The sequence below is a fragment of the Heterodontus francisci genome, chromosome 27, assembly GCF_036365525.1.
Source record: "Heterodontus francisci isolate sHetFra1 chromosome 27, sHetFra1.hap1, whole genome shotgun sequence".
Taxonomy (NCBI): Eukaryota; Metazoa; Chordata; class Chondrichthyes; order Heterodontiformes; family Heterodontidae; genus Heterodontus; species Heterodontus francisci.
The window spans coordinates 12,636,846-12,657,218 of record NC_090397.1 but is presented as its reverse complement, the minus strand read 5'-3'; the positions used below and the strand labels follow the sequence as shown (position 1 = coordinate 12,657,218).

General features: G+C 43.9%; 1 protein-coding gene across 2 annotated transcripts in view; it reads right to left on the bottom strand.

Annotated features, from left to right (window-relative positions):
- Positions 1 to 20,373, bottom strand: part of itpr2 (inositol 1,4,5-trisphosphate receptor, type 2) — a 308,108-nt gene that overhangs the window by 143,541 nt on the left and 144,194 nt on the right. For both annotated transcript variants that reach the window (XM_068058832.1, XM_068058834.1), the window contains exons 24-33: positions 19,060 to 19,111; positions 17,827 to 17,992; positions 15,951 to 16,118; positions 14,692 to 14,781; positions 13,337 to 13,465; positions 13,072 to 13,194; positions 7,592 to 7,792; positions 6,484 to 6,735; positions 2,925 to 3,050; positions 667 to 795 (exon numbers count right to left, since the gene is read on the bottom strand). In XM_068058832.1, the coding sequence (XP_067914933.1) occupies positions 667 to 795; positions 2,925 to 3,050; positions 6,484 to 6,735; positions 7,592 to 7,792; positions 13,072 to 13,194; positions 13,337 to 13,465; positions 14,692 to 14,781; positions 15,951 to 16,118; positions 17,827 to 17,992; positions 19,060 to 19,111 (1,436 nt within the window). The remainder of the gene's footprint in view (positions 1 to 666; positions 796 to 2,924; positions 3,051 to 6,483; positions 6,736 to 7,591; positions 7,793 to 13,071; positions 13,195 to 13,336; positions 13,466 to 14,691; positions 14,782 to 15,950; positions 16,119 to 17,826; positions 17,993 to 19,059; positions 19,112 to 20,373) is intronic.

The following is a 20,373-nucleotide window of genomic DNA, read 5'->3' as shown; positions in this document are numbered from 1 at the left end:
GAGGCCTTTTGGCCCAACATGCCAGTACTAGCCCTTCTGCTGCAGCTGGCTCAATGTTGATGTGAATGGATTGCCCGAACTCCTTTAGCAATTCGTTTTTACTCACATCCAGTAACTAGCACACATAACAAGTAAATGCACGCACCCACACACAGAGTTGTAGTACAATGATCATATTACAGGACTAGTAATCCGGAAAATGTGAGTTCAAATCCCACGTTGGCAGGTTTGTGAAATTAAATTCAGTTAAACATCTGGAAATGAAAACCTTCTAAAAGGTATAAGTGATCATGAAGCTGCCAAATTTAGGAAAAACCCAACTGGGTCACTAATGTTCATTAGGGGAGGAAATCTGCCATCATTAGCTAGTCTGATCTATATGTGACTCCAGTTCCAAGCCAATATGGTTGACTCTTAACTGTCCTCTAGGGTTGGACGGAGACACAGGTACACACAGCCCGATATCAAACTTCCCATTGTCTATGATTTTACATATTGCGCATAGATGGCCACGAATTGCACCTTTAAGGTAGCATATACAAATTGAGGTAAAGAGCTTCTGAAATGCAAGATGTTCAGTGAATACTAAATGGTCTTTGAACAGTCCCAAACCCTGAAGAGTACATAACCCAATGATTGAAATACTTTGTCACAAAGGTGACTTACTTGTAGACTTGTGCTATTATCGGAGAACGGGGAACTGAAGAATCCACTGACAATATTCATCACCGTGTCTGTCACATATCTCTCCAGCGCAGTGTCAGCATGCTTTCTGTCAGTTGTGGAGTTGCAAACCTTCATCAAAATATCCAGTTAATAATGAATTAAACTCAAATGGTTCAAGGAAGGGGGAGGAAATTGCATTAGAGACACAATCAGCAGTGACAGGTGAGCTAAAAGAATTTGTTTTTAATTCGCTCCTGGATGAAAGCATCGCTGGCAAGGTCAGTATTTATTGCCCATTCCCAATTGCCGTCTAAAAGGTGGTGGTGAGCCGCCTTCATGAACTGCTGCAGTCCATGATGGGACAAACCAAACAAGAGTGGCCTACAAGCTTTGCTCAAGTGAATTGGTCAAATTTGTCACACTGAGGCACATCCAAGGAATAAAAAACAACTTTAATCACATGAAAGATGCAGCAGCAATATGGAACAAACAAGTGGCAAAGTCTGACGTTAAATAAAATATTGGGGGTTCAATTGGTCTCAGGTGGCAACACAAAACGAGCTAGAGTCGATCAGCCGCTTGTCTAACACCACACTCGATTTTCTATTTCAATTACAAAGAAGTCTTGCATTTATATAGCACCTTTCACAACTTCAGGATGTCCCAAAGCGCTTTACAGCCAATTAAGTACTTTTGAAGCGTAGTCATTGTTGTATTGTAGGAAACATGACAACCAATTTGCACAAAGCAAGGTCATGATAATTACTGAGATAATCAGTACATTAGTGATGTTGGTTGAGGGATAAATAGCAGCTAGAACACTGGGGAGAAGTCCCCTAACAGTCTTCAAAATGGCATCACTGGATCTTTTATGTCCACATGAGGGGGCAGACGAGGCGTCAGTTTAAAGCCTCATCCGAAAGACAGCTCTTCCAACACTGCAGCACTCCCTCAGTACTGCACTGGAGTGTCAGCCTAGACTTTATGATCAAGTTTCTGAAGTGGGGCTTGAACCCAGAACCCTCGAGGTGAGAGAGTTACCACTGAATTACATTGAAGTTATTGGAAAGAAAATCAAGCGGTGAAAAACAGGAGGCGGATTCTCCACTGCCTGTTTCATGCAACTGCCCAAGGACCAAATTGTTCTCCATTTTGTCAGCAATCAACGTCGAAAGAAGGGAGAAAGATTAAACATTCTTACACAAAAGCAAAATACCACAGATGCTGGAAATCAAATAAAAACAGAAAATGCTGGAAATACTCAGCAGGTCAAACAGCATCAGAAACAGAGTTAACGTTTCAGGTCAACGACCTTTAATAAGAACTGGAAAAAGTTCGAAATGTAATAGGTTTTGAGTAAGTGAAAGGGGGAGGGTGGAAAAAGAACAAAAGGGAAGGTCTGTGATAGGGTGGAAGACGGGAGAGATTAAATGACAAAAGAGATGGTGGTGGAGGAGAAAGGGAGTGGTAATGGGACAAGTGAAGAACAAAAGATGTGTTCAGAGGAGGTGTGAATGGCAGAATGATGAACAGCTACTGTCCGAAAGCAAAAATAAGAGAAAAAATGAGAGTAAAATCGAAACCTGCAAAGAAAGAGAAACAAAACGGGGCCAGAGATTATGATCTGAAATTGTTAAACCTAATGTTGAGCCCAGAAGGCTGTAAAATGCCTAATCAAAAGTTGAGGTGCTGTTCCTCAAGCTTACATTGAGCTTCACTGGAACACTGCAGGAGGCCAAGGACAGAGAGTGCAGCATAAGAGCAAGGTGAAGAATTAAAATGACTGCTGACCAGAAGCTCAGAGTCACGATTGTGGATTGAAAGGCGGTGTTTCTCTCTGCTGAGTATTTCCAGCATTTTCTGTTATTATTATTAAACATCCTGACATCACAAAGTTCTGACATCTGGTTGAAAGACCTTAAATATAATCAGAGATGCAAATATTGATTTGCAGATATTAAGTAATATAAAACTGTGTAATTTTGATTTACAAATAATAACCTGTGTTATCAAAAGGTTATCAAGAGGATATTAATTTGCCAGTAATATTTTACAACTCACTATGTTGATTTACCCCGGCAACACGAACAAAGAGTTTTACAAATTAAGACGTTTGTTAGGACATCTAAGATGGCCAAAATAACTTGATTTATATTTAACAGAGGATTTCAACTTTTGGTTTACTCTTGATCCATACTGGAGCTGATAAACTTGCTGGATATTCCTTTGCTAAAAGGACCATTGACAGCAAAACTTACCCGAGCCATGTCAACAATAAAATTCTCAAAGAGCTTCCAGATGTGGTTACTTGTGTAAATCTCCTTCATCTCAACTTCTGTGTCCACATAGCAATGGTTCACAAAATTAACGTACGCTCTCTTCACCTGTGAGGAAAAACATAACCTTTTTCCCGCTCATTTCACCAAGGTATAACTTTAGATACTCTGCGTGAACAAACCAAAAAATTACTGATATCAAAGAAAGGGTTTGCTCCACAGTTAATATTCTCTTAGCCCCTTTCTCTGCCTATTGTAATCCTTTGTTCTCCAGCTCTGAGGACCATGAAGCTCACGTCAGTTGAGCAAACTCCACTTGTCAATTGATATCCACGCAAATATGCTTTCTAGCAGGGGTCAGCGGAGGTTTGTTAGGAACCAGTTCAATCTTTCCCATTCTGGGAATGTTAATGTTGTTGTTGTGATCCTCCAAGAGCCCCTGTCCCCCCGCCACCTCCTACCACCCAACACCCCACACCTCCAGTGCGAACAACTAACTTAACAAAGGACAGATCATCGGATGGGGAAATTTCCTGTTCAAACGAACATGTGAATTAGGAGCAGGAGTAGGCCACTTGGCCCCTCGAGCCTGCTCCGCCATTCAACAAGTTCATGGCTGAACTGATTACTCCAAATTCCCGCCTACCTGATAATCTTTCACCCTCTTGCTTATCAAGAATCTATCTACCTCTACCTTAAAAATATTCAAAGACTCTGCTTCCACCGCCTTCTGAGGAAGAGAGTTCCAAAGACTCATGACACTCAGAGAAAAAATTTCTCCTCATCTCTGTCTTAAATAGGTGACCCCTTATTTTTAAACAGTGACCCCTAGTTCTAGATTCTCCCACAAGGGGAAACATCCTTTCCACATCCACCCTGTCAAGACCCTTCAGGATCTTATATATTTCAATTAAGTCGCCTCTTACCCCTTCTAAATTCCAGCAGATACAAGTCTAGCCTGTCCAATCTTTCCTCATTAGACAACCCACCCATTCCCGGTATTAGTCTAGTAAACCTTCTCTGTACTGCCTCCAACGCATTTACATCTTTCCTTAAATAAGGAGACCAATACTGTACACAGTATTCCAGATGTGGTCTCAACAATGCCCTATATAGCTGAAGCATAACCTCCCTACTTTTGTATTCAATTCCCCTCGCAATAAACAATAACATTCTATTGGCTTTCCTAATTACTTGCTGTACCTGCATACTAACCTTTTGCAATTCATGCACTAGGACACCCAGATCCCTCTCCATCTGAGAGCTCTGCAATCGCTCACCATTTAGATAATATGCTTCTTTTTTATTACTATTATTGCCAAAATGGACAATTTCACATTTTTCCACATTATACTCCATTTGGCAGATCTTTGCCCACTCACTTAACTATATTCCTTTGTAGCCTCCTTATGTCCTCTTCACAACCTACTTTCCTACCAATCATTGTGTCATCAGCAAATTTAGCAACCATACCTTCGGTCATCCTGCAGCCATGTCTCTGTAATGGCTATCAGATCGTATTTATTTATTTCTATTTGGCAATAACTTTACCCAACAAAAGGAAAATACTGCAGATGCTGGAAATATTCAGCAGGTCAGGCAGCATTTGCACAAACACAGCCAAGTGCACACAGACAAGCGTGTGTGCACACACACATGCACACAGTCAGCCATATACAAGCAGGGGAATGGGAATAGTGAAAGAGATGTAGTAATCTGAGATTGCCCTATTAATGATTGAGATTAGAGGTGATGAAGGCTCAAACACCAGTATGGTCAAGTGGGTGGCTGTGAATGTGAAGGTTTATGTGGACTGTGTGATTTAGGGAGGTAAGGAGGGCAAAGCAATCAGGGGAACATAGGGACAGTAGTAAGCCACACAGCCCCTCGAGCCTGTCCCGCTGTCAATGAGACCAAGGAGATAAGACCGTGGAGTTTGATGCAGGTTTAAGTCTCTGAGGCTGAAGAGCGGCTCATAGCAGAGACTAAAGATAAGCAGAAAATCATCTTGCTGAAGCAGACAGCAGAATGGTTTGGGCAGCAGTGGATAGATGAGTGGATTTTGAGAAGGGTGTGAATGGTGGTAACGGGGGAAGATGACTAAAAGACGCAAGAGGGATATGGGGACAGAGCAAGACGAGACCTGGAGATGATTGCAAAATGGCCTCCACAGTGGGGTAGAATATCCAGCCAGGCAGGACAGCATCAGTAGGGGCAAGAGAGTCACCACAGGTGAGCACGATGATGGACATAATTTTGCTAGTATGCAAAGGACATTGGGAGAAAATGATTTGATATATGCTTGGAAAAGGAATTAGGATCTGGGTAACAAAACTATAATAGCCAATACCACTGCCTGGCATCAGGTTGCTAAAGGGACACTGAGGCCTTAATTCTTCAGCTCCTCTAATGGGCAAAATTGCAGTGGCAAAAGGTAGCAACAAGCCAGAAATGTCCTAAATTTGTCTCGGTCCCCGTCAACACAAAATCCAGATGCGCTGCGTCGGGTGCCAATTAGGTGCCCAATGTCGCACGTCTCTCAGGGCTCAACAATTTCAGCTGGCCCGGAGGCCCACAGGTGGGTGATGGGGGTGTCATCTCAAGAAATGTATCCTCTTCATTCAGAAAGTGGCCAGTTTAATTTATGTGGCGATTGAGTGGAGAATAACTTAGGATTTTCAATTATTAATAAAAATATGACTTTTGGGGAATTCTATGAACAACACACATGACAAAGTCCAAAAAGAGTTTTAAAATAATTTGATGAAACTGCTATTGAGAATCTTTGAACAGTGTGGAGCAGGTACATAGAATTTACAGCACAGAGTATTTGGCCTAACAGATTCTATGCCTGTGTTTCTTCTCCATACGAACCTGCTCCCACATAATCAAACACTATTTGCATTTCCTTCTATTGCTTTCTTCAAATACGTGTCTAGCTTCCCCTTAAATGCATCTATATTATTCTCCTCAACTGCTCTCTCACCATTGTCCAGAATTCCCTATTGGATTTATTAATGATAATCATATTTATGGCCCCTAATTTTGGACTATCACACAAGTGGAAACATCTTCTCTATGACTACCCTAGGAAACCCTTTCATAATCTTCAAGACGTCAATTAGGTCACCTTTCGGCCTTCTCTTTGTTCGAGAAAAGAGCCACTGACTGTTCAATTTTCTCCTGATAGCTATCAATTCTCAGTTCCTGCACCATTCTGCTAAATCTTTTTTTGCATCTTCACCAGTGCCTCTATATCCTTTCTATAATATGGAGACCACAACTGTGCACACAGAAGTGTTGGGTGATTATAACATACAGTTGAGAAGTCAGACTTGCTTCACATGTTCCACCATTTGCTTTCTAATCATCGTATCATTTTTGTAAATCATCTGTAAAAATGAGCTCCTCTTTGTACCCATATTTCAAAACCTCAAAGAATTAACTAAAATCTCGGACAGTCATCTTGCGCAACTCACTGCTGCTGGCGAAAACCTGCTGTCTTGACAAATGTAAGATAAAGAATTGAGCTTGGCTCTACCTCAGGTATGCAGTCCTCGTGCGTTACCACTCTCACAATGTCGTCCAAGGGTAGCAGGGAATTGCATTTGATTTCAGTGTAGACATTTTTACCCTCTGTACAGGCTGCCAGCAGCTCAACCAGCATGATGTGGTAATTCAGGGCTCCATTTTCATCGCAGCGGTCTTGTTCTGATGACATCATTTGTAAAAGGAGGGGGAAAGATGCCCGATCATTGTAAAACACCAGCACATCCTCGCCCCCATTAGCCAGCTGCAAATATCAAAGAGATGCCAATAATTACCAAAAACTAATGCAATACATTATATTATGTATCACCAAAGTGACCTATTCTGTGAAACATGAGCGCCCCCTAGTGAGATTTAATAAATATTGATTCCTAGTGATGCTGTCGTTGGTCATACATGACATCACACTGCATCACTCTACTACAGTATGAAAGACATACAGAGCATAACTTGTCTCCAAGATTTCAAGAGTAATTACTGTGAAGTGCTTCAAGATGGCAGCCTACCTGCACACAGCAAGATCCCACAAATAGCAACGGAAGAACAATCAGGAAGTCTGATTTTTTTTTTGAAAGGGTAGTCTTGGTTACAGGAGAACGCTGGTTAGGATGCCCTGTTCTTCATTGAATGGGGTCAAAGGGATCTTGTACGTACACCCGAACTGGTGCATGTCTCACCTTAGGAACATCACCTCCAACAACACTGCGCTCCATCGGTACTGCACTGAAGTGTCAGACTAGATAGTGTATATCCAGCATGGATGAGTGGGCTGTGCGAAGCGGCATGTTAATGGGCAAGGGCAAACAAAGCAAGCAATAGTCTAGCAAAAGACTGTTAAAATCTCAAGCAGTTGGGTTTGTGAAAATTGAGGTCTGTTAATTTAGCTATGGTAAAATGCTTTAGCGGGTCTATGTGAATTTAAATAAATTCTGAATTGAGACACAACTACCAATTAACCAAAGATCTAGTGTTTCTGCATCATTCCCAAAGTTTCGAAGAGAATACAACTGTGATTTGAGACCTACTGGTTTTACTTCACTTTATGAAAATCTCAATACTGCGACAGGTATCATCCCAATTTCTTGGAAGTTTTTATTTACCTCAGTCATGACCATATCTTGACACTTCTTCACATACTTCCCATCTGCTTTCACAATAGTCTCTAAGAACTTAAGATACAGCACGTGTCGACCGTGCGTCTCTATGCAATGCACAAAGTGCTGGACGACCCTCTCGCTGATTTCGTTGCAGAGGTGGTAGTTGTTCAGAAAAATGTGCCGCATTGTTTGCACTTCCAGGAGCTGCAAAAACAACCAGAGCACAACGATCAATGTCCAGAACAACCAGAGCACAACGATCAATGTCCAGAACAACCAGAGCACAACTATCAATGTCCAGTCCCTGTTACATGGGTCAAAGGAGATTATGTAATTCACAGTTGAATTGCGACAGTAATGCTCACAATGTCCATGATCCAACTGAAAACAAAACTGATGCAAAAAGAATTGAGCAAACCAAGGCCTCCTACAGTCTGAATTAGTTCTACGAAAATCACAATGAGTGGATTTTCTAGTGGTTGGAGATTTAAAGTTGGTTAACACTAGGAGCAATTGTTAACCTTCACCATTTGGGTGGCATTGAATGAAAATTAGGCAGTTTCTATAATGGATAGGCAATCTGCTCTATCAGTTTACTGCCCAAACTGTGAAGGTGAAAATGAAATCTCCCACCCCAACAGATGGCTGCTCATGGAAAAACTTCTTCCGCACAAGATGAATGGCTCAGAACAGTTCACAAAACATGCTTGTTAGCACACAAGGAAGAGGAAAGAGTTTATCACACCTTTATGCAGCTAGAACCAGAAGCCAACACCAGTTGCAATTGCAACTCTCGCCATCACCAAGTGGTGTTTGAACTGTGGCAGCTCGCTAGCTATGGAGGACCTAACATAGACTGGAGGGCCAGCAGCACAGAAAGCAAAATAAAACACCACTACTACACTCATCATCCTAGCTCTTTTCCATTTTTGGTTTTGCACACATGAAGGTCATATACATATGTAAATATGAACACTGATGTTGAACATCCTTTATTTGCTTGAAGGAAAGTACATAAAGCAATCACAGGTGGAAACAATAGAGTAAATAGGTGGTTTAAAGAAAAGGGAGAAAGGCAGACAGAAAGAAAGAGAAAGAGGAAAAGCGAGAGAGAGAGAGAATCATAGAAAGATTTATAGCACAGAAGGAGGACTTTCAGTCCATTGTGTCTGTGCCAACTGAAAAAGAGCTAGCCAGACTGATGCCACCTTCCAGTTCTTGTCCTGAAGCCCTGTAGGTTATGGCACTTCAAGTGCAGATCCAAATGCTTTTTAAATGTGATGAGGGTTTCTGCCTCTACTACCCTTTCAGGCAGTGAGTTCCAGATCCCTCCATCAACCTCTGAATGAACAAGTTACTCAAATGTCCTCTAATCCTTCTACCAATTAATTTATGTCCCCTTGTTATTGACCGCTCTGTTAACAGAAATAGGTCCTTCCTATCCAATCTATCTAGACCCATCAGAATTTTATACAACTCAATTAAATATCCTCTGTTCAAAAGAGAACAACTCCAGCCTGTCCAGTCTTTCCTAATAGCTAAAATCCTCCATTCCTGGCAACATCCTCATAAATCTCCTCTGTACTCTCTCTAGTGCGATCATGTTATGCAGTGACCAGAACTGCATGCAGCACTCCAGATGTCGTGTAACTAGTGTTTTATACAGTTCTAGCATCACCTCCCTGCTCTTATCATTTAGGCTCGGCAAATAAAGGAAAGTGTTCCGTTTACCTCCTTGACCACCTTATCAACCTGCCCTTCTACCTTCAGGGTCTGTGGACATGCACTCCAAGGTAACATAATGGTAATATCACTGGACTGGTAATCCAGAGGCCTAGGTTAATACTCAGGGGACATGGGTTCCAATCCCACCATGGCAGATGGGGAAATTTGAATGAAATTAATAAATCTGAAATTAAAAGTAGTCTAGTGGTGACCATGAAACCACTGTGATTGTTGTAAAAACCCATCTGGTTCACTAATGCCCATTAGAGAAGGAAATCTGCCACCCTTACGTGGTCTGGCCGACATGTGAGTCCAGACCCACAGCGATGTGGTTGACTCTTAAATGCCCTCTAAAGTGGCCTAGCAAGCCATTCAATTGTATCAAAACTGCAAGAGAAAAGTCTAAGCAAAGGAATGAAATCAGACGGACCACCCGGCATCGTCCTAGACACTGGAAACGAGATAAGCAAACTCAGCCCTGTCGACCCTGCAAAGTCCTCCTTACTAACATCTGGGGGCTTGTGCCAAAGTTGGGAGAGCTGTCCCACAGACTAGTCAAGCAACAGCCTGACATAGTCATGCTCACGGAATCATACCAGACAGACAATGTCCCAGACCCACCATCACCATCCCTGTCCCATCGGCAGGACAGACCCAGCAGAGTTGGCGGCACAGTGGTATACAGTCAGGAGCGAGTTGCCCTGGGAGACCTCAACATTGACTCTGGATCCCATGAAGTCTCATGGCATCAGGTCAAACATGGGCAAGGAAATCTCTTGCTGACTAACACTTACTGCCCCCACCCCACCGCACTCCCCCCCCCCCCCCTCAGTTGATGAATCAGTGCTTCTCCATGTTGAACACCAATTGGAAGCAGCACTGAGGGTGGCAAGGGCACAAAATGTACTCTGGGTGGGGGACTTCAATGTCCATCATTGGCTCTGTAGCACCACTACTGACCGAGCTGGCTGAGTCCTAAAGGACATAGCTGCTAGACTGGGTCTGCGGCAGGTAGTGAATGAAGCAACAAGAGGGAAAAACATACTTGATCTCGTCCTCACCAATCTGCCTGCTGCAGATGCATCTGTCCATGACTGTATTGGTAGGAGTGACCACCGCACAGTCCATGTGAAGACGATGTCCCGTCTTCACATTGAGGATACCCTCCATCGTGTTGTGTGGCACAATCGCCATGCTGAATGGGATAGATTTCAAACAGATCTAGCAACTCAAAACTGGGCATCCATGAGATGCTGTGGGCCATCAGCAGCAGCAGAACTGTATTCAACCACAATCTGTAACCTCATGGCCTGGCATATTCCCCACTCTACCATTACCATCAAGCCAGGGGATCAACCCTTGTTCAATGAAGAGTGCAGGAGGGCATGCCAGCAGCAGCATCAGGCATACCTCAAAATGAGGTGTCAACCTGGTGAAGCTACAACACAGGACTATCTGCGTGCCAAACAGCGTAAGCAGCATGCGATAGACAGAGCTAAGCGATCCCACAACCAACGGATCAGACCGAAGCTCTGCAGTGCTGCCACATGCAGTCGTAAATGGTGGTGGACAATTAACCAACTAACAGGAGGAGAAGGCTCCATAAATATCCCCATCCTCAATGATGGGGAGCCCAGCACATCAGTGCAAAAGACAAGGCTAAAACACTTGCATCTATCTTCAGCCAGAAGTGCCGAGTGGATGATCCATCTCAGCCTCCTCCTGAGGTCCCCAATATTACAGATGCCAGTCTTCAGCCAATCCGATTCATTCCACGTGATACCAAGAAATGGCTGAAGGCACTGGATACTGCAAAGGCTATGGGCCCTGACAACATTCTGGCAACAGTACTGAAGACTTTTGCTCCAGAACTTGCCATGCCCCTAGCCAAGCTGCTCCAGTACAGCTACAACACTGGCATCTACCCAGCAATGCGGAAAATTGCCCAAGTGTGTCCTGTACACAAAAAGCAGGACAAATCCAACCCGACAAATTACCGCCCTATCAGTCTACTCTCAATCATCAGCAAAGTGATGGAAGATGTCATCGACAGTGCTATCAAACAGCACTTACTCAGCAATAACCTGCTCACTGGTGCTCAGTTTGGGTTCAGCCAGGGCCACTCAGCTCCTGACTTCATTACAGCCTTGGTTCAAACATGGACAAAAAGAGCTGAACTCAAGAGGTGAGGTGAGAGTGACTGCCCTTGACATCAAGGCAGCATTTGACCAAGTATGACATCAAGGAGCCCCAGCAAAACTGGAGTCAATGAGAATTGGGGGAAAACTCGCCGCTGGTTGGGGTCATACCTTGCACAAAGGAAGATGGTTGTGGTTGTTGGAGGTCAATCATCTCAGTTCCAGAACACCAGGAGTTCCTCAGGGTAGTGTCCTAGGCCCAACCATCTTCAGCTGCTTCATCAATGACCTTCCCTCCATCATAAGATCAGAAGTGGGGATGTTCACTGATGGTTGCACAATGGTCAGCACCATTTGCGACTGCTCAGATACTGAAGGAACGGTGATATATTTCCAAGTGATGATGGTGTGTGGCTTGGAGTGGAACTTGCAGGTGGTGGTGTTCCCATGCGTCTGCTGCCCTTGTCCTTCTAGGTGGTAGTGGTCGTGGTTTTGGAAGGTGCTGTCTAAGAAGCCTTGGTGAGTTGCTGCAGTGCATCTTGTAGATGGTACAAACTGCTGCCACTGTGCGTCCAGATGCAGCAAGACCCGGACAATATCCAGGCTTGGGCTGATAAGTGGCAAGGAACATGCACGCCACACAAGTGCCAGGCAATGACCATCTCAAAAAAGAGAGAATCCAACCTTCACCTCTTGACATTCAATGGGATTACTATCACTGAATCCCCCACTATCAACATCCTGGGGGTCACCATTAACCAGAAACTGAACTGGGCCAGCCACATAAATGCTGCAGCTACAAGAGCAGGTTGGAGGCTGAGAATTCTGCGGCGAGTAACTCACCTCCTGACTCCCCAAAGCCTGTCCACCATCTACAAGGCACAAGTCAGGACTGTGATGGAATACTCTCCACTTGCCTGGATGGGTGCAGCTCCAACATCACTCAAGAAGTTCGACACCATCCAGCGCTGCCCACTTGATTGGCACCCAGTCCACCACCTTCAAGATTCACTCCCTTCACCACCGGTGCACAGTGGCAGCAGTGTGTACCATCTACACGATGCGCTGCAGCAACTCACCAAGGCTCCTTCGACAGCATCTTCCAAACCCACAACATCTACCACCTAGAAGGACAAGGGCAGCAGACGCATGGGAACACCACCACCTGCAGGTTTCCCTCCAAGCCACACACCATCCTGACTTGGAAATGTATCGACGTTCCTTCACTGTTGCTGGGTCAAAATCCTGGAACTCCCTTTCGAACAGCACTGTGGGTGTACCTACACCACATGGACTGCAACGATTCAGGAAGACTCAGCTCTCGCTAAGTACTGCACTGGAGTCTCTGCTCATTTGATCTTTCTCACTTTAGAAAATACACTGGGGCATTCAACTAATGCACCATGCATGACTACGAAAAGGTATTGACTTTTGTAGCAAGTGGCAAAAGACCAGGCATGTGCCAGTCACACAAGACATTAAAAAAAGTGAAAACTTTATCAAGCAAACCTTACAGCAATTGTGATAAAATTCAATGCGAGGAACATTACAACACTATTTTCGCTATGGCTATCATGGTAGCACACAAAGATTACATGCTGTCACAAACAGGGTACTCACACCAGGAGTAAGGAACAAGTTGAGATGTTTATGGAGGAGGGTCTGATTCTGTGGATTTCCAGCACAGAAATTCTGCACAAAACCATGGGCCAAGTTCATAATTTCATTCATTTTGGTGTCTGTCTGCAGTGAGAAGTGAAATATAAAATAAAATTAGCTCTGATGATATCCTAAACAAAGTCATTTTGTTTTCTTGAGGCAGACTTAACTAGCATATTCAAATTTGGTTAGAGCCATGCCTGCGACATTTAAACACAAAAGATACCTTATCGTATGGGATTTGTAAAAGGTCCAACACTGCTATGTGAGCTCCCATATTCTTCAACAAGCGCTGCTGCTGACTCCTGCTGCGCCTCATACTCTGCACGCAGAGTTTACTGAGCCGGATCAAGATCTGAAAAAGATGTCAGTGCCCAAGTGGTCAATACAGACTGAAACATAAAAAGTTAACTTCAGATTGCTGAAATTCCAGGAAACTGACATGGCAATTGCAGCACATCATATCAGAAAGTCTACAAAAGACTTTTCATCCAAAAGTCTTACAAGAATGATTCCTAGATTTTAAAGAACCTTAGTTACTCAGATTGGCTTAAAGAACTGGGTCTGTTTCCCTACAGCAGCATGGTCTGAGAAGTGACCTGATGGAGGTTTATAAAATAATGAAAGGGCTGGATTGTGTCCCTTCTGATTGATTAGTACAGGCTGGGGAGGAAATAGGAGACATGAGATTAAACTGTACAAGAGCAGGAATAGACTGGATGTTGGGCAGTTCTTCTAATTCCCGAGAGGCTCGAGCCTCTGGAATGCATTGCTGTCTGGTCTCTTGGGTGCTGATTCTCTGCTTATCTTCAAGAGGGAGCTGGACTGGTTCTCATCTGGGACAGAGATCACATCAGATTGAAAGCAAGCGCATTAACGGTTAATGCATAAATGGTCCACGTGAGCTCCTGGATGGGTTTCGATGGCTGAGGGGTTTGGAGAGGAACTTTCCAGAGCTTTTTCCCGCTCAAATGGCCCAGGGTTTTTCCCTCTGCTTTTTTGTTTCTCCCAGGATATTACCCGGATGCAGAGCGAGGGGCTAGGAAGTGTCGAGTCACAATTCTTTAGGCATCATCATGAGTGTGGGGCTGGCTTGCCGGACCAGCTGTTTCTTTCCTGCCCGTCATGTCCATGTGTTATTGGATTACGCAAGAAATAGGTTACAGAGAATGTGGTTTAACCCTTTGTGGACTGATGCAACCTTTGTTGTTTTCTACATATTTGTACCATCTGCAACTTGCTGTGTGTTGCTGATTCTGTCTTCACTTACTTGTAGATAAATGTATTAGGTTTAGCCTGAATAGAATAGTATGAGTGTGGCATTTCCTGCGTGGTTGGTATCCCGTGTAAATTCTGGTGTATTACATGTAATAAAGGCTTTGGTTCAAGGAATGCTTGGCTCATTTCTGGAAACCTTCGAGAGAAAAGCCAAACCAATGCCCTTAAACACAAACCGGAATGTGCAATGCTCATGCAAAATGGGGCAGGTGTTACAGGGAGATATCCTCGGAATAAATGGAGTTCTTATTTCCATTACATTTATGCAGTCATCAAACAACACAGCGACCAAGATTCACACACCTCTTTCACAATCTTATAGTTGTTGCTGCTGTTACTGTCTATCTGTGGTTTTTTGTTACCATCTTGTACAGGGCTTAGAATTCCTGGATCCTTCAAGGAGAAATAAATAAAAGAAAGTCTGAGTCAAGATTATTGCACTAAGAGTATACATTAAAATTATTACACAATAAAAATGCTACCCCATTTCAAGGCCAAGTCAGTAAGTTTGGCACCTCTCCTCAGGGAGCTGGAGGACACCAATCATGAGAGGTGGCAAGGGGCCAGAGGGTTGTCCATCACCCATGAGATGCCAAGCACATGGGGAAATACTAAGATATCCCCCTAGAAAGTGTTTGTGTATTTTAAAGAGAAGAAAACCAATGGCACTCACAGGTGATGGAGTTGTGACCAAGGGATTGAAGCTGAAAGCCCAGGACTTGCTCAGCTTAATGGGGAGGGGGAACTTACAAAATGAGAGTGGAGAGCTGGGGGAGAGAAAGAATTTGGTGCACATTTCAACCCAGTAAATGTCACTTACACGAAGCCGCACAATTAACAATCCGGGTGCAAATTACACCTAAAACTGTGCCTATTTTGAAAAACATTTCTTTTTTTCCCCTCAAGTTTTGCTCAAACTCATTTACATATCGCTGAACGTAAAGTCTGCCTTGAACCAGCGCAAACGGGCTTCAGAATGTTACTTTTTTTTTTCAAAAGTCTTTTTCTTCAAAAACTATTTCTTGATATATTTGAGTGGCAACTTGCTGCAGTTTGATGAAGACAGTGGAAAATGGGTTTATCACAAAAAATAAGCATTTATTCCTGTCAATCCACCACCTGTGAGTAACCCAATTTTAAATTACTGAAAATGACTCATTAAATGTACAGAAACATTTGATATTGAGGTACAGTCATCAGTTCCTTCATAAATTGAAAAAAAAATTGAATTCAAAGGCTTTTAGAAACAAGCTTAGCAGTGTCCTTCTGTGCAAAAGTTCCAGCTTAACTTTTGGAGCCTCCTTGAAGGCTTGGAACTGAGCACAAACAGTGGAAACTCCCAATGGTAATTCATTCCCCCCCTGGGGTGTGGCCAGTATTGTGGGCGGGCCCTGCTTCCAGCGCAATGTTTCTAGAACCAGCGCAAAAGATCGCTGAAAAACAATCTGAGCTTCAAGTTTTGCGATCTTTTGTTCTGGTTACATCGATTTCGGGCAAATTGTGCTGAAAAACCAGGGCAGCCGAGCGGAAACTCCAGGCCTGTATTTTGTTTTTAAACAAACCTCGGCCTTCACATCATCTGCCCCATCTGCTTGGGTTTCACTGCTACCATAGCTTCCTTTCTTCTCCACCCACAGCTCCGATTTTTCTACCGTTAATCGTAGCAAGTCCAGGTCAGCTTTAATTTGTTTGTAGTTGTCCACATCCTGAGAGGAAACCAGTAACTGGACCTGAAACACATTTGGAAAAAAAACAGGTCATCAATACTGTTTAAAGGGTTGTTCTGGATCACAGCTCTTTTGTACATTATTCACAAGGATGAAAAGGAAAGATTTCCACAGCTACTGACTGCTAAAGATCTCCTGGACAATCTCCCATCTTTCACCCTCTGCACTCCTCTAATTCTGACTGCTCATGCCTCATATTAGGAAGGAAAACAAAAAGGAAGGAATTAGTCGTCGTTGTAGGAAATGTGGCCGCCAATTTGCGCATAGCAAGCTCCCATAAACAGCCATGGGATCAACAACCAGATAATCTGCTTTTAGTGATGTCAGTAGATGGATAAGTATTGGCCAGGACACTGAGGAGAACACCCCTGTTCTTCATCAAAATAGTTCCAATGACTCTTTTACCTCCTCCTGAGAGGGCAGATGTGGCCTCAGTTTAACATCTCATGTGAAAGATGGCACCTCTGACAATGCAGCACTCCCTCAGTAGTGTACTGGAACGTCAGCCTGAACTTTGTGCTCAAGTCTCTGGAGTGGGACTTGAACCCACGACCTCTGACCCCGAGGCGACAGTGCTACTAAGCTACGGCTGACACTTTAACGCGAAAGTTGCAGGATAAATTTTTTAAGAGTTTGCACACGACGGCTGAATTTTCTTCTCTTGCCATGGCTCCCGGCTGTGGGCGAAAAAAATGCGCTGCCACGATCTACCGCGCAACGGCCCAAGATAATACGCCGGTCGAGCCGCCCCTCCCCTCTCCCCCATCCCAATCACATGGAGGGGGTGGGCTCTACAACACCGGCAATGGCGTCAGCTGCCAGTGCACAGGCACTGGTGCCATTTTTAAAGGGCAGTCAGTCCTGCTGGCACATTTAAATTTTTAAAGGCTTATCCGCCCACCTCAGTGCACCACAAAATAAACTATCACCCCTCCCCCCGACCAAATAATAATTACATCTAATAGTTGCCCACTCCCATCCCCAAAACAATTACCTGCAGGACTTGACCTTCCTCCCCCCGCCTCCCCCACTACCAAACTGATCAAAGTGCAGAGGTCACCCCTTCCCCTCACCTTCCCTGCACTAGTAATTTACACCTGACCCCGTACCCACCCCACCACTACACTGAAAATCCTAAGTACTCCATTTCCCCCACCTTGGTGGCGCCAGCTTTCCCTGGACGGGACAGTGAATGCGCGAGTGCCAGCCGCTGCTCGAAAGTTCGCGGGCAGCAGCTAAGATCGCTGACAATTTCATTTAAACTTATTCATTCTCTTAATTTAAATATGTAAAGTCGGGGAGACGGGGGCCAGCATGGAGCCCAGCACGAAAGATCAGTCCCGGCACTCCCGGAGTCAGACTGCATGGCGGGCCGCTGCTGGTACGATCTTTAGGCCCCCGCTCCCTCACCTCCACCCCCCCCCCACCACCACAGATCCCAACGCTGGGACCCGAACAAAATCCAGCCCTAGGAATCTATTTCAGTAATTTAGACATGGAGGTTAGTGAGTTTCTCAGGGTTTGACTCTGAACCTCAGATGTGTGTTCCAATGTGCAAAATCCCACACAAATTCAGAAAAGGAAAGTTCGAGGGGCTGAATTTTCCTACAAACGAAAGGAAGGAAGTCACAAAAGAACAGAAAGAGAAAAAATAAAGGAAGAGAACGAGACGCAAGAGAACGGCCACAACAATCAGACGAAGGAACATTACCTGTTTAAAAGCCTGAAGCAGCTCTGCTCTTTGGCTAAAGTGCTTAAAGAGTAACTGTAAGGCACCAGACACCAGCGGGGGATAGTCATGCTTAATCAGGTGTATGAGGACTCGCAGAAATGTCCTTCCTCCTTCATCATCCAATTCCACTGGGTTTCTCTCTTGGCTGCAGAAGAGGATTAAATTGCGAGCACATACAATTCAATATGGAAAAGTACTTACATTTATATAGCACCTAGGAGGTCTGAGAGTGCGGCACAGTCAGTTAGGTACTTTTATTTTTGAAGTGTAGTGGCTGTTGTTACATAGGAAGCACGGAAACCAATTTGTGCACAGCAAGCTCCCACAAACAGCAATGGGATAAATGACCAGATAATCTGTCATGAGTGATGCTGGTGAAGGAATAAATATTGGCCTGGACACCAGTGGGCATTCCCCAGCTTCTCTTCACAACAGTGGCATGGGATTTTTTTTTGCATCCATCTGGGAGGTAAGACGGGGCTTCAGTTTAACTTCTTATCCAAAAAAACATCCAACAGTGTCAGCCTGGATTACGTGTCGAATCTCTAGAGTGGGACCTGAACCCACAAACTTCTAACCCTGAGGCAAGAGTGTGGCCACTGAGCCAAGGGCGACACCTAATACACAACTGCTTTAAAAAATAATTCAGTGCAATGTGCTGGTGAATGAAGCACCAATGCAGATTCTATTCCCCTACAACTGAGAGCTTCACCTCAGCCGTGTCGCTGAGGGCTGACTGCTTCTGCAAACAGTCATGTTTATAAAAGCATTTGGAAATGATGGAAATCAAAACAGAATTCTACTCAATATTTATCGACAGATAAGAGTTCTCCTGTGGCATTGTCCCTAGTGAGTCAGAGGGTACAGTTGACAGGGAATGTCTTACAGGAAATAGATGTGGCGCCTGCAGGAAATGACTTTGAATATATTATAGATAAGGAGCAGTGGACAAACAGCAATATATTTTATTTCACAAATGATTAATATCAAGCTTTCCTTGGAGGTACAGCAAATACTGACCACAGCGGCTGCAAAACATTGGTAGATCTCGACTTTATGTGACAGTGTAAAACGGGTGACAGTGGGTTGGTAGCTTGGAGAGATATAGAACAGGATGTCGACTTGTTGTTTTACAGTATCTCACAGAGTCAAAACCTACCCCACTCACGTTTTTGCCATAAAATGTTTTTAAAAACTGAAAGTAACCCATACCTTCCTGCAAACATAGTCTCTGCCTGTTCACCAATGGCCTCAAGATCTGGTACTGTACAAAACAAAATGTCATTTTAGAGGTGCACACATTAAATACCAGAGCTCTGAAAAATTGGATTTATCGAACTCCATTACCTGCCACATACTCCTTAGAGTATCAGGATATCAATCGAACAACAGAAGGCAATTCAGACGATGGGCTAGGGTAAAACAAGCAATACTGAACCAGCCGACCGTCACACCTCTCTCCCGAATGAAGTCAGTGGAAGTGAAGATCAGGAGAGATATATAAACAGGCAGCTGATCCAATATCACCCGGTTTACCACAAACACTATATTACTTCCAACCTTTTCACCTGTGACAGAGATTATTCAACACCAATGATCCTATGATGGGCTTCAACATTCCATCTGTATACTCAAACCCATTGTGTTTTTACACACAAAATCTGGAAGTTAACCATTTAAAAGGATTTCCACCATAATTTGTTTTCTATAAACTGTATACACACCTACTCACGCGCATCCTCTCTCGCACATATCTCAATCTCTATTGTGAAATAACAAAGCAACAGTGTTTAAAAATGTCTTTACTCTGAAGAAAGTTTAATGATAATCTATCTGGTGCTGTATTTATTTTTTTTTCTAATTTTAAATATAGTAGCCCCCACAAACCCAAAGGTAAAAATACTGCAGGGTATCATAACACTTTCTGTATAGTCACATGCTCCCAGTTTCTGCCTCAAACTGGCAAGACACCAGCTTAAAAAGGACACATCATGTGCAACCTTAAGTCACCAGGTGAAAAACACTGATTAGCCTGTCAGCAGAATGTTGTTTCAACACCTTCAGGACACAGTGAACAGGGTTGCTCCAGGTTCGGCTGGTCCACTCTGCTACACTTTCTACCTCAGCTATATTGTGATAAGCATTCCTTCAGTGTCACTGGGTCAAGAATCTAGCACTCCTTCCCCAACAGCTCTGTTAGTGTACTTACACCATATGACTGCAGTGGTTCAGGAAGGTGGCTCAACACCACCTCCTTGAGGGCAATTAGGGATGGGCAACAAATGTTGGCCTTGCCAGCGATGTTCACAGTACAAGAATGAATTTTATAAATGTGCTGAAGAGGGGACAACAGGCTGTTCACAAACGCAGAAGAGGAAAAAGAGAGAGAGAGAAAGGAGGAGAGGGAAAAGAAAGGGGGAAGAGGAAGGAGAGAGAAAAGGAAGAGTGGGGAAAGAGAGAGAAAAAAGGAGAGGGAAAGGAGAAGAGGGAAAAGAGAAAAGAGAAGGGAAGAGAAAGAAAGGACCA